Source organism: Chrysochloris asiatica, unplaced genomic scaffold (genome assembly GCF_000296735.1).
Source record: "Chrysochloris asiatica unplaced genomic scaffold, ChrAsi1.0 scaffold00104, whole genome shotgun sequence".
Taxonomy (NCBI): Eukaryota; Metazoa; Chordata; class Mammalia; order Afrosoricida; family Chrysochloridae; genus Chrysochloris; species Chrysochloris asiatica.
In genome coordinates, this window is record NW_006408622.1 from 6,873,036 (window position 1) to 6,886,482 (window position 13,447).

The following is a 13,447-nucleotide window of genomic DNA, read 5'->3' on the forward strand; positions in this document are numbered from 1 at the left end:
CCCCCCCATTCCAATCATGACTCAGTCCCTGTATCAGTCTTCACTTTTTATTGTCGAGCTTTCACAAGCTTTCTGCCAGGGCTTCATCTTACATAAAGCAATGATGTCCTGTATTCCATGTCCTATACATCTGGTTTGAATTTCTGTCAATGTATGTATGTGTCCATTTTTGAATTTTCTTCAGTAAAATGTTACCTGCATGTGGTATTAATGAGATTGTTCAATAATTTCTGCATTCTGCTGGGTCACATTTCTTTGGATCTCTTCCAGTTGGTTGGCCAGGTATCTGTCTGCCAAATTTCTTGGCACACATGAGTGAGTGCTTCCAGTTCTGCATCTGTTTGTTGAAACAGTTCAGTTTGAATTCCATCAATTCCTGGAGCCTTATTCTTGCCAGTGCCTTCCATGTAGCTTGTACTTCCTTCACATTGTTGGTTCGTGGTCCTATGCTACCTCCTGACATGATTGAACATTGACCAATTCTTTTGCGTACAATGACTGTAATTACTTCCATCGTGTATTGATGCTTTTTGCATTGTTGGAAGTTTTTGCCCATGGAATCCTTCAGTATTGTGACTCAGGGCTTGGTTTTTTAGTTCAGTTCTTTCAGCTTGAGAAATGTTGTGCATGTTCTGAGTCTCTTTGGATATCCATTTTGATCTTCTTTTTGCTGGTTTTTAAATGACCTTTTTGCTTTCTTTATGCATGATACTCTTGATGTCATTCCACAACTTAATCTGAGACCAGAAAAGAATTGATGCGTTTAAATTATGGTGTTGAAAACGAATATTAAAAGTACCATGAGCTGCCAGAAAGACAAATCTGTGTTTGAAGTACAACCAAAATGCTCATACTTCAGACATGTTATCAGGAGGAACCAGTCCCTGGAGAAAGACAACATGCTTGGAAAAGTGGAGGGTCAGTGTAAAAGAGGGAGGAAGACCCCAAACCAGATGGATTGATACAGTGGCAGCAGCAATGGGCTCAACCCTAAGAATCGTGAGGATGGCACAGGACTGGGCAGTGTTTCATTCTGTTGTGCATAGTGCCCTGTGAGTCAGAACTGACTCCAGGGCACCTAACAACAACAACAACAACAGTGGTCATAGTGTTCAGGGCTTCACATGCATTCTTGAGATGATCTCTAAATTCAGACAAGATTTGTTAAAGGTCATGTTTTGACTCTCTTGAATTTATTTTGATTTTCTTCAGCTTCAACTTGAACTTGCATCTGAGCAGTTGGTCTGTGCCCTGGTTGGCCCTGTATTTGCCTTCTATGATAATATTGAGCTTCTCCAACATCTGTTTTCACAGATGTAGTCAGTTTCATTCCTGTGTAAACAATCCAGTGAAGTCCATGTATATAGCTGTCACTGGTGTTTTTTGAAAAACCGCATTTCCAGTGAATAAGTCATTGGTCTTGCAGAACTCTATGATGGGATCTCCAGTGTAGTTTTAATCATCAAAGCTGCAGTTTCCAACTACCAATCCTCTTTTCAATTTTGACATTTCAGTCATTGGTGGTGGTGGTGGTGTTGTTAGGTGCCATTGAGTCGATACCAACTCATAGCGACCCTATGCACAGTAGAATGAAACACTGCCCGATCCTGGGCCAACCTCACTACTGTTGCAACGCTTGAGTCCATCGATGCTGCCACTTGGCCAGTCCATCTTGTTGGGCGTCTTCCTCTTTTCCTCTGACCCTCCACCTTACCAAACATGATATCCTTCTCCAGTGACTGGTCCGTCCTGACAGTAGTCCGAAGTATGAGAGATGAAGTTCGGCCATCTTGGCCTCCAGGGAGCACTCTGGCTGCACTCCTCAGAAGCCCTATATAGAGTTGCTATGAGTCAGAACAGCACTTAACAATAACAACCAATACCAAAGATGAAATTTAAGTTTTTTTTACAAATTAAATATTTCTACCAACTTCTCTAGTCTGAAATTGAATAAGCATGACTTAGTCGTTAGTAACTGTCAATGCATCTTGACTGCAAGCTTGACTGCTGCTTCGATCAGAGCAGGCCTCACTGAGCTGGGTGAGCAAAGCCTTCTGGACTGTCACAGGCACAGAACTGGGCATGCATTTCTAGTGTGAAATTGAGCAAGCATGACTTAGTCATTAGTAACTGTCAATGCATTGTGACTGCATGCTTGTCCAATTTCAGACTAGAGAAGTTGGTAGAAATATTTAATTTATAAAAAAAACTTCAATCTCATCTTTGGTATTGGCGGTTATTGTTAAGTGCTGTTCTGACTCATAGTAACCCTATATAGGGTTTCTGAGGAGCGGCTAGTGAGTTTGAACCACCAACCTTGAGGTTCAAACCAACCTCATGGTCCAGTGCTTGCTTATTCTACAGCACCACAGCAGATATTAGTGGTTGGTGTGTAAATAATTGTATTAGCGGGTATTCCTTGTAGACACATTCATACTAACCTAGCCCTATTAGCATTCATTGTGTGGCGCTGTAGCATAAGCAGTGGACTGCTAACTACAAGGTTGGTGGTTCAAACCCACCAGCCACTCCTTGGGAACCCTATATAGAGTCACTATGAGTTGGAACCGACTCAGCGGCACTTAACAACAACAGCCTCGTACTTCAGGATAGAACTTGTAGCATTGTTTTTGTTGAGTGCCATGCTATTCCTCTTCAGTTGGCCATTTCCAGCGTAGTAGACGATAGCTGGATCCCAAATCACCAATAACAGTGCATTTCAGCTCACTGATACCTAGGATATCAATCTAAAAGTGTTTCATTGTAGTTTTGATGACTTCCAGTTTTCCTTGATTCATACTTCTTACTTTCCACATTCTTATCCTTAATGGATGTTTGTAGCTGTTGCTTCTCATTGGAATGCTGCCCCATCAGCCTGTGACTGTCCAGAAGGCTTTGTCCATCCAGCTCGGTGAGGCCTGCTCTCATCTGAGCAGCAGCCCTCCTGGAGTCATCTTTTGGGTGCTTCCCAACTCGAGACTCACCCTGCAGCATAGTATTCTCCATCACCCGTGTTTCCCTTGGCTTCCTTTTGGATTTAAGATTGCCCTGTGAGATAGACCATGTCTCCCATCCACCTTGCCTACCTCACTTCCCCACCCGTCAGGTAACTACTATTCTCGGGAGCAGGGGATCGCCCAGCTTCAGTGCAGATTGTTGTCTTCTCCCTTGTACAGCGTCTTCTTCACACATGCTGGCATCTGCCTTGGTGCAGGCCGACACCATGTAAACCATGGCGGCACCCCTGTATCCTAGTGCTGAGTATCAGTAGGTGCTTAATGAAGTGCTTGTTGTGAACAAGTTTCACAAAGGAACTCTTTATAAAAGTACAATTAGATAGACTCGCCACTGAGTAGTCTCGAACCTGTATGGATGGGGCTGGTGAAAGGAGATGGGGACAAGACTCTTGTGGTTCATTAGCGAATAATTGCTGTTCAGTTCTGACTGTGAGGGTTGGAAATGTAAAGGTAGATGTTTTGTAATAAAAGGAGGGGAGTGGTTGATTTTGCAGTCCAGGGAGGGGAGGTCCCTGGGACCATCAAGGGAGAACAGCGGAGAGCGGGACCCTACCCAGAGAAACAGTGACGCCAGAGATGGAGACAGTGACAATGACATGAAGAGATGGAGTGGCTGGGGACTCTGGACTCAGGGAGGGAGAGGGTCTGTATGCTGACTGCCGGGGGTTGGGGTGGGGGGAGTGGGGAGGCAGGCTTGCGTGTTGTACCCTTTGGTTGTTTGAATGGTTATATATTCCTGAGTGATTCAGTGTACTTAAAAAAAAAAAAAAAAACCACAGAGAGAATGGAAACAAATGCTTTTGGATGATGATGCACAGGATGAGGGTAAAGCTAATGCTCTCCCATGTAAACTGCCACTCAGTTCACTATAAAAAGTTAAAGCATCAATAGAAAAAGCACTTAAACTCAGTAATGAAGTTTAAAAATGTTTGCCAAAAGAGGGAAAAAAAAAGTTTCATTAAATTTAAAGTGACACTAATTTGTGAATGTCATAAAGTTTTTGTCTTGTTTTGGCCATGTCCTAGTTTTTGAATGGCTGTCTTCCTTAGGCCCTTTGGTCAGATGCTGATTTCTACCGAAACAGGAAGTTTAGAGTAAGCTTCTTCTCTGGGTATATTTACTGTTTCAGGTGATTCCTTTTTACATTTTGAATGCAACGAATTACTTCGGTCGTATAATTGCTAAGCATGTGGATCTGTATGAAAGTCTTGCTGCTGAAATGACTAAGTATTTTAAGGAGTCCGGTAATAAAACAATTGTTGAAAAGGTGGAGAAACTTGAATTATATGGATTTGCAGAAAAAACATTTGTTCACAGGTAAAATGTCTACTCATTTCATCTCTCAAAGTTGTCACGCGCAAAGTAACCTTACATGGTATTGAATCCCTGTCCTTCTGACTTGGGGGAGTGCATACAAAGGCTCGGCTACAGTTGTACAGGTGAGACTGGACCCTGGGCTCCTGGACACAGCACAGGTAGCCTGGTAACCGCTGACATGTGCTGAGCAGTTTGACAGGGCGTCTACGTGGTTCACAGAGAAGATCGTCCAGTCTGGGAGCGCTCATGCATGTGGAAGGCCAGCTCGATCAATTGCTGTCCCATGTGCCTGTTAGCAGCCACTTCCTGTGAATGCCATACCTGGCTCTGCTGGCTTCTAGCTGTGACAGAAACCTTGGAACTTTCATTTGCTGTGTTCATTTTCATCATGTCTTCTATAAAGGGACGTAGTCTTTTTAAGAAGTATTGCACATTTTTTTCCACTTACACACATTTTTAATCAAAGGAATGCTGGAGGCTCCACAGGAGCGGAGACCTGGTGATCTGTGCCCTCAAAGATGACAACCTAGAAAATTCCATGGGGAGTTCTGCTCTGTCACATGGTTTGCTCTGAGTTGGAATCTGCTTGACAGCACCAAACAACAGCGCCGGACTTAAAGCTCCCTTTAAGACCTTGTTTTTATTTCTCGTGTAAAGCAAAACCATGTCGTGTAGGAATCTTCCTCTTTGCTTGCTGTTTGTGTTACGTGCTGTCGAGTTTGTTCTGACTCACAGCGACCCTGTATAGGGTTTCCGAGCAGCACCTGGTAGGTTTGAACCTCTGACCTTGTGATTTGAAGTTTAATGCTGATCCTACAGTGCCACACCAGGAGTCCCTTGTATGCGTGTATGCTTACTTATACAATAAAGGGTAAGTTGAGGCAAAGATTTCTTTTCTGGAGTCTCTGTGTTAAACGAATCTCTCCATTGTTCTCCAGAGTTCAGGTGTTGGAGATAAGCCAAAAAGAAGACCCTTGGGCCCTGGACAATGTCCTTGTGAAGTTCATAGATGAGGGCAGGACTAGACTTGTCACAAGAGACCAGCTGTTCCACCTCCCTGAAAGTTTCCACACTCTTCCCCCACAAGCTGTGGAGCTCATCGTTTGTAGAGTGAGACCTGCCGACAGTGAGATGGAATGGAACCCAAAGGTGTGTTGTGTTCTTTTGCCTTTTTACGTTTTACTGATAGACTACTTGGAACTCATCTGGGAGGCTTATTTGAATTTTGCTTATTGAGTGTGGGCATGGTGCTTGCCAATCCGTCATTGCTCTGTGTTCATGTTCCTGGGGACCTAAAGCTGCCGACTGCTCCAGGTCCTGCAAATGCAGGGATTTCTTAGCAGCTGCTGTTCACAGAAGCCATGCCTGGACTCTCAGAGAGGGATCATGTCCGGTTGTCACTGGCACCGTCACAGTCTTCGAAGCTGATTCATGCTAAAGTAGAAGTGGCTTTCAAGGAGAAGAGATGGTGAGCACCTACAAAAACAGGTGCTCCCATCAAAGCTGGGGGAGGGGGTGGTGAGTGTGGTGGCCTGAGTGGTGGGCATTCTCTCGGCGTCAGGAGGATAGATGGAGAGGGAGAGATAATGGCCAGGAAGCGTCCAGTGAATGGGAGGTATCATCTGGGCCCTGTGGGTCACTAAGATGCCAACAAAAGCAGAATAGAAGGTGCTGAAGACAAAAGACAGTCTGTGGTGTATCCTGGGCTCATGTGGCCATCTATGAGGACATGAAGAGGCCCAGCCCTCGCCGGCCACACAGACCAGTTCTGTTCTGCACTGGAGCTTGAGTCTTGTTCATAATGATGCTCCCAGTTCTTAGGGGAAGGCTGAATGGTGTATAAGCTGGGTCATGGAACAGGAAATGAGCAGTTGGGAAAGTAAAAATACTGAAGGTTTGAAACAAGGAAATAGACTGGAAAGTGTTTCATAGTCCAGGATAGTTGTACAGCCTCACTGATGTGAGTTCAGTAGAAATGACCTTTATTCACTTTATTTATCCTTTTCCTGCTTGAAAGAAATTACCCGAGTGCCCACTGTGTGCCAGTGCTATGCTGGGGCCTGGTGAAGCCATTAGCTGATGTCATAGTGCTTGTCCCCAAGGGGGGTGGAGACAGTTTTATTGTGATGGGCCAGCTCTACAGGAGTTGGAACAGGACCTGGGGCTGGCCTCCTGGTCAGTGGTCCTGATAGAGAGGAGATGGGCCTAGTCCGGTGTCCCTGGCTACAGCATGGCTCCATCGCCAGGGTTCCTCCTCTGCACTAGCAGAGGCCTCTGTCACTCCACTGCGCTGAACTTTCCGGGGTGTCCACCATGTTAGAGAGAGGAGGCAGGGCTCACGCGTCCACCTCGGGGAACATGTGCTACCAGGAGCCCAAAGACAATGCCTCCCCTGTTCTGGCATCTCACTAGTGTGAGATGTTGGGCCGATCCGCACATGTCTGTATCTGCCCTATGAAACCACCGTCCACCTCTGTACCCGTCTCCTGTGTGGTTGTCAGGTTCAAGTGAGATGCCTGGAGAGGCTGGCAAAATACCCCGCATGAGCTGTTTACTAAAGCATCAAATCATCACTGCAGTATTTTGGTTTTATTTTTTTAGGTTACTAGGTACATTCATCATAAAATTATTGGAAAATTGCATGATGCAAAAGTGATACTGGCTTTGGGAAATACTGTTTGGATTGATCCGATGGTAAGTGCTAGTTTTTCTCACCAAGGGACTTGGGTTTGAATGGACCTCTTCATGATCCAGATGATGTGAGATACAGGAGAACCTTCAGTCTCAGTAATTTTGCCTCACACAGAGGGAGGCCTGTTTGGGGCTCAGCTTTTAGGGGAAAGTTGTTTTTTGTTTTGGTACTGTATTTAGTTTTAAATTTTTTTAAGGGAATATTTTGCATAGTAATCCAGCACACCATGTTTGCACACGTACTACTGAAATCAAAGTTTCCTGAAATCATATTAATGAAAGCATAATGTCTGTGACATTCCCTCATATATTCTGTTCTAAGTGTTGGTCACAAACTGCAGACTGTTTTGAATTTTCATGTTTAACTTAATTTTATATAGTATTGTACTGATATAGGAGCGTGGTGATTCTGTAGGATAAGCGCTGGACTGTGAACCACAAGCCCAGCAGCCGCTCTGAGGGAGAAAACTGAGGCTCCTGGAAAGCCTTACAGCCTCACAAACTGGATACAAGGTCCCTAAGAGCCGGAGCTGCTCGAGCACACTTCGCCACAGCTGGGCACTAATGCATCCCCACCCTCAGGCTGCTTGTACTTCATGCCGACTATTCACGCTTCATTCTGTAATAAATTGAAGTAGACGACTGTTTCTGGAGGTAACTGTTGAGAACACAGGCTTCTGGACACCTGATAGGACTCAGTCCTCTCCCTGCCACCGGTGGCAAGGTCATCTCCTCTGAAGCCTTCGGATCCTTCTTGCAAAGAGCGATCTGGGAAAGTGAGCTAGACAGAGAATACAGACCATATTAGCACTTAGTAGAGGCCTCTCCTTGATATAATTTTAGAAGTTGGGTGAAAGCCAGCTATTGTAAGAATTTTGTGTAGGATGACAGCATTATAGGGGTTCTGGTGTGGTGCTGTAGGGTAAATACTGGACTGTTAACCACAAGATCAATAGTTCAAGCTCACCAGCTGCTTATCAGAAACCCTATACTGGGTCATTATGAGTTGGAACCAACTCATAATGCACTGAACACTATTACAGATTGGTCTATTCCAGGGATTTTATTCCAGACTTCAATCTTGGTCCCACCCCGGGCCTGATCATAATTCTGGAACATCAGCCTGGGCGCTCTGGAAGATTCTGTGACCGTGGTGGTTATAAAACAACTTGGGAGCTGCCAGTGGGACACCATACATGTTATGGCAGGTGCCAGACATTCCAGGAAGGGGGCAGGAGTCCTCATGAGAGTGTGTGAGATTCATTTGCAATGCAAGTTGTGATTCCTGCCAATATTGTATTTTTCCTTTGCTTTAAGGTACATGTTACAAAACTTTCAAATTTGAAAACCTCTGTCATTGATTATAACGTTCGAGCCGAGATTTTGTCTATGGGAATGGGTGTTGACAATGCCGAGCATACAGAGCAACTGAAAGCCTTGTATGAAAGAGCTAAAATGCCAGCTTGTGAAGAAACCCCGTAAGTGGATTTTTCTTCCCCTTTTGAGGTGTAGAAATATAACACAAGTATTGGAGACCTCTTTTTTTTTTCTCCCCCCTTTAAATAAGAGAGAGAATAGTTTCTTGGGTCCCCATGTCTTTATTACTCAGCTTCGATAATGATCCAGGTTCTCAGAATCATGTTTTATCCAAGCTACAACCCACACCTTTGTTTTGGGTGGAATGGTATGTTATTTTCACCTGTATCTCTTACAGAACAGCCCATTGCCTTTGAGTCGATTCTCTTAGTGATGTTGTAGGATGGAGTAGAAACTGCCTCATGGGGGTTCCAAGACTATAATGAGCAACAGCCTCATCTCTCTCCTGGGCATCAACTGGTGGATTTAAACTACCAACCTTGTGATTTGCAACCCAACACTTAATCCCCTGCACCACCAGGCTTCTTTTGTACAGAAGAGGATTGATATTAACTTTTACTGACAAGCACACACAAACGAATGTGGTGGGTTTTCTGAATGCACCATGTAAGCGCCCCCAGATTGAGAAAGACTGACCCAGGGACTTTGTCCTGTTTCTCCTCTATTCCCTCCCTGGGGAGCCGCTGCTCGGATGTGGAAAGGCACAGTGGGTGTTTGCCTCGTTCTGTACTTGGTGTGACTAAAATCATGCGGCATAGCTCTGTTGGGGCTGCCTTCTTAAGTGGTGAAATTCATCCAGCGGATGCATGCGGCAGCTGTAGACCATACATTCGATGGCTGCGTAACGTCCCACTGTGTGAACACTGACTGTGTTAGCCCCTTATTTCTCAGTCTGCTGTTAGTGGGGAGATGTCCAACTTTGGACTGCTTGGAGTCTTGGTGCTGTGAATGGGCTCTTCCCTGTCTTGGTTGCACTCACGTAAGCATTTGAATGGAATGGAATTGTTGGGTCATAATTAGGGCTGTTGTCCAACTTTCCAAAATGGCAGCACCATACATTTCCACAGCCAACCCTAAGGTCGGGGACTGGGCAAAACGTGTTTCTACCAAAAGACAAGGTCCGCAGTTCAAACCCACCAGCCACTCTGAGGAAGAAAGGTGAGGCTGTGTGCTCTCGTAAAGACTGACAATCCCTGATCCTGTGTAGGCTCACTGACAGAATCCACCTGATGGCAGTGGGCTTGGGTATTGTCGTTTATGGGGAAACAATCTTTTGATTAAAAATCAGAGGGGAAATGTTTGGGATAAATTGGAATAACAATCTCACTGGTGGAGAGAGAGAGGAGGCTTATAGGGTGGCATTGGTGGGCAGACATCGAGATGTCGATGGTTAGGTTGTGGCATTTCCACCTAGGTAGTCAGCCGGTGGACACTCTGAAATGCAGCTGACTAGATAGCGTGTTGGGGTGAGGGACAGCAGTTCACCGTGAGATGAGGTTTGGGGAGCTGTGTTCTAACAGCAAAGAGGACAGATTGTGAGTGCAGGGAGTACGCACTTCTCTTCCTCTTCCTGCTGCCAAGGGCCTGTCAAGAGAGCCACTGTTTGTGATGGTCTCTTCACGTTCCAGAGGCTTGGGCTAACCTCTTCCTCTTCTATCCAGGAGCCCTCCTTCTGCGGAAGAAGACGCTGCTGGTCTGCAGAGCATGGGGAAGGAGGACGGGGCTTCAGAAAGAGGCCCCGGTTCTGAGACGAACTCAGAAACCCCAAAGCAGGGTCAGTGCTGTTATTTCAAAGATGGTGAGCTTAAAGTCGTTTGTATTTTGAACATTTCCTAATGTGGACTTTGCACTTTTAGATGCATTACAGAGAAAGCAGCTTAGTGGGCAATTGCCAAACTTCCCGTTTGTGGCAAGTCTGACTCCGGGGTTTTACTTATTTTTATTTGGGAACTTTTTCCCTTTTCACTAAGTAAGGTATATATACCATGCATTCAGTGACTTGCACAGATCTTAAGTGTGCAGCTTAATGACACCCAGATCAAACTGTTGAGTCTAGAATACTGGACGCCGTGTGCCTCCCTAGTCGTTACTATTCAGACCCCCATCCCTATGAATTTTGCAAGTTTGGGAGTGATGTATATATCGTATGTCTGGCTTCTTTCCCTCTACAGCGTGTCTGAAATTCATCTGAATTATTGCAGATAGTGGTGGTACTTTTATTTCTCTGTTCCCCTACTGATAGGTGTGTGAGTTGTTTTCAGGTTTGGGCTATGGTTTTTAGAACTGTCATGAACACAAACCCATTGCAACATAGATGCATTCAGATTGCAGACCATCTGCAAAGGCCAAAAAGAGATACAACATAGAGAAAATATTAAGATGGAGAAAAACAGCTGTGAACTTTTACATTTTCCTGTGAATTGAGTGAAGGTTTACAGAGAAGATCATTTGCTTTACATTCAACAAATCATACACTGTGTTTTATCCCAGATTTTAGAATCCCCTCCATGCAACCAAAGTCCACTCTCTCCTTGTGGTTCCTATTTGCCTTCTACCCTACTTCCCATCTCTTCTCAACATTGTCTTTAGGAAAATGATGCCCTTTTGATTTTGAGTGATTAACCATTCCATGATAGTTTACCGTACTGGTCTTGTCCCCCTATAAACCTATCTGCTGCTAGGCGGAAAATTGGGCCACGCCGGTGAATTCCTCTCTAGACCTGAAGGGGGTTGAGGGCCGTAGGCTCAGGTTTCACCAGTATCCTTCTGACCAGTAAAGTTGGTCTTTTTAAAATAATTCTGAGTTTTGTTCCACATTTTCTCCCACTTGCTCAGGGTTTTTCTACTGTGATCTCTTTCAGAGCAGTTGGTAGTAGTTGCCCCACACTGTCTAGCTCTTCTGCTATTAATATTCTTGTTCAAGTGTTTGGATGAAAATGCATAACATTTCAGATTTAAAAGTTTAAATTGCATCTTCTTAGAAAATGTCACATTCTGCATTGGTTGCATGTGCATAATGGTTATAGTTTTAGAAGCTGTCTCTAATGGCAGGTTAAAACAGGCCCAAAGAAGCCCGAATATCTGTGAACTGTAGCATTTATTATAATGTGGTTCCATTTCAAAAGCATAATTGTACTTTTTCTGATTGCTTAATATTTGTCAAAACCTAGTTTTATTTTAAAACGTGTTAGTGTTATTAAGGGATGTGCAGTTTAACTTTTTTCTCATTCTTTGCAACTGGATTCTGGGTTACTGTGAAATTACTCTTTATATGAGTAATTTCTCAGCTAACAGTATGTATAAAATGCAAAACTAAGATCATAAGTAATAGAGGTGTGCATATAATTAATTTATAAAAACTTGAATTTGATTTTGTGCAGAAGCCTTATCTGAAGATGAAAACACTGGAGATGCTTCCATGGACAAAGCTGCACAACCAGACCGGAAATGGTATGTCATGCATACGGGAAACGGTACATCATGGATTGGTGGAGAGTCAGCTGTGGGGGCTGGGAAACCAAGCACAGGGTCTCTGAGTCAGAAACTACTCAAGGGCATTCAACAACAACTGCAATAGGCAATAACTGATAAACATGTAAACCATTTTGTTCTAGTTTTCACCCCCAGATAAAATGGTTTCAAAAAGACGATGCGATCATCTTAAAGATAAAACTCAGGAATGTAAAAGATTACAGATGTAAATATTTCAGAGATAGAGTCATTTTCAGGTAGGTTTTCATATGTTTTATGATGGTAATTAGAAATAACTTTCAGAAATAACCATTAGAAGCCTGACTTCATTTCCTTTGGTGAACCTAGTGCCTGGGTGGGAGACAAATTTTACTTGGCTGACATGGAGCTTCAGGCCAACATAGTCAAAGACGACTGCAAATGCCTAATTACCAATGAGGAGCCTACCATCACGCTTGCCAAAGAGAGGAGAGAATCCTGGTGTCGCTTACTCAGACACAAGGTGAGGTGGAGGCAACTGGTTGGTCTTACACCCTTGATGGGCTTTAGTCTCCCACTTAGTGTAAAATGCTGTTTTGAACAGAATCCGAATGTGGCTTTTGATTTTGATCACTGGGAGGAACGTGAGGAGGAAGGCCACTTCTCTAAAGGTAAGATGCTGCACACTCGCTCCCTAGAGGCTGGTAGGGGGAGCAGACCCTCACTCACCTGGGCTGTGCCCTGGGTGGATTAATGGGCTCCTGTAAAGTTCTTAGGAGAGAGTTTTCTCCTTGTGGTTGATACCTTCATAGTAAAACAAAAAAGGTATAAAATGAGACTTTGACAGGTATTGTCTCCAGAGGAACAACTTATTTATTAGCAGACAAGTCTTAGCCACTCATTTCTCACTAAAATAATGAAGATAGAGGTAAGCGGCCAACTAGATAGAGCTAGACACCAAGGGACTTTGTCTGCATTGATACAGTCACAGGGAAAATAACCATTCTCTGCCTATAGTTAACATATTGTTAATCATTTGGAACTTTTTTAGTTATAAATTCTAAAAGTCCATCCTGCAAAGTGGCAAAAGTAGTTGAAGACAGTTACAGCTCTTCAGAGGATGAAAAAAGTGACAGTGAGTGAGGGCGCGAAGTATGCTCCGAAGAGTGGACAGAACTGGAACCAAGATGAACAGTGCGGTGTGACTGAAAATTATGAAAACAAGCAGGCATACTCAAACCTGCTTTTACCTGAAAGATACATTATACTGTCACCGTGTGATGCTGGGATTGGTAATAGTGAAGAGCACCGAGTTCATATAAAACCATGCTGGAGCCAAGCTGCACCCACAAGCCCAGCGTCTACACCTGCTCCCCGCCTGGCTGCTGACAGGAACCCATCTTGGCACATTCAGGCTCCAGGGACGAAGGATAACCATGCTGTTTGGATAACCAGTTGGAGTTTATTAGTTAATCGTTTTGTTTTCATTTAGGCTGGTGCTTCTCAAAATTGGCCTTGCTCATCTGAATAGAGATTTCCATCTTAAAGACTCCCCCTGAGCGCGGCCTGACCCCCTTTAACCATGAGCTCATTGG

At 44.2% G+C, this 13,447-nt stretch overlaps 1 protein-coding gene across 1 annotated transcript in view; it reads left to right on the forward strand.

Annotated features, from left to right (window-relative positions):
* The window catches only part of TDRD12 (tudor domain containing 12), a 113,204-nt gene extending 100,209 nt beyond the window's left edge, over positions 1 to 12,995 (forward strand). Inside the window, exons 19-26 of the mRNA XM_006867386.1 lie at positions 4,147 to 4,334; positions 5,273 to 5,483; positions 6,936 to 7,028; positions 8,343 to 8,503; positions 12,017 to 12,130; positions 12,222 to 12,375; positions 12,457 to 12,523; positions 12,904 to 12,995. Of these exons, the coding sequence (XP_006867448.1) occupies positions 4,147 to 4,334; positions 5,273 to 5,483; positions 6,936 to 7,028; positions 8,343 to 8,503; positions 12,017 to 12,130; positions 12,222 to 12,375; positions 12,457 to 12,523; positions 12,904 to 12,995 (1,080 nt within the window). The remainder of the gene's footprint in view (positions 1 to 4,146; positions 4,335 to 5,272; positions 5,484 to 6,935; positions 7,029 to 8,342; positions 8,504 to 12,016; positions 12,131 to 12,221; positions 12,376 to 12,456; positions 12,524 to 12,903) is intronic.
* Positions 12,996 to 13,447: the final 452 nt, after the last annotated feature.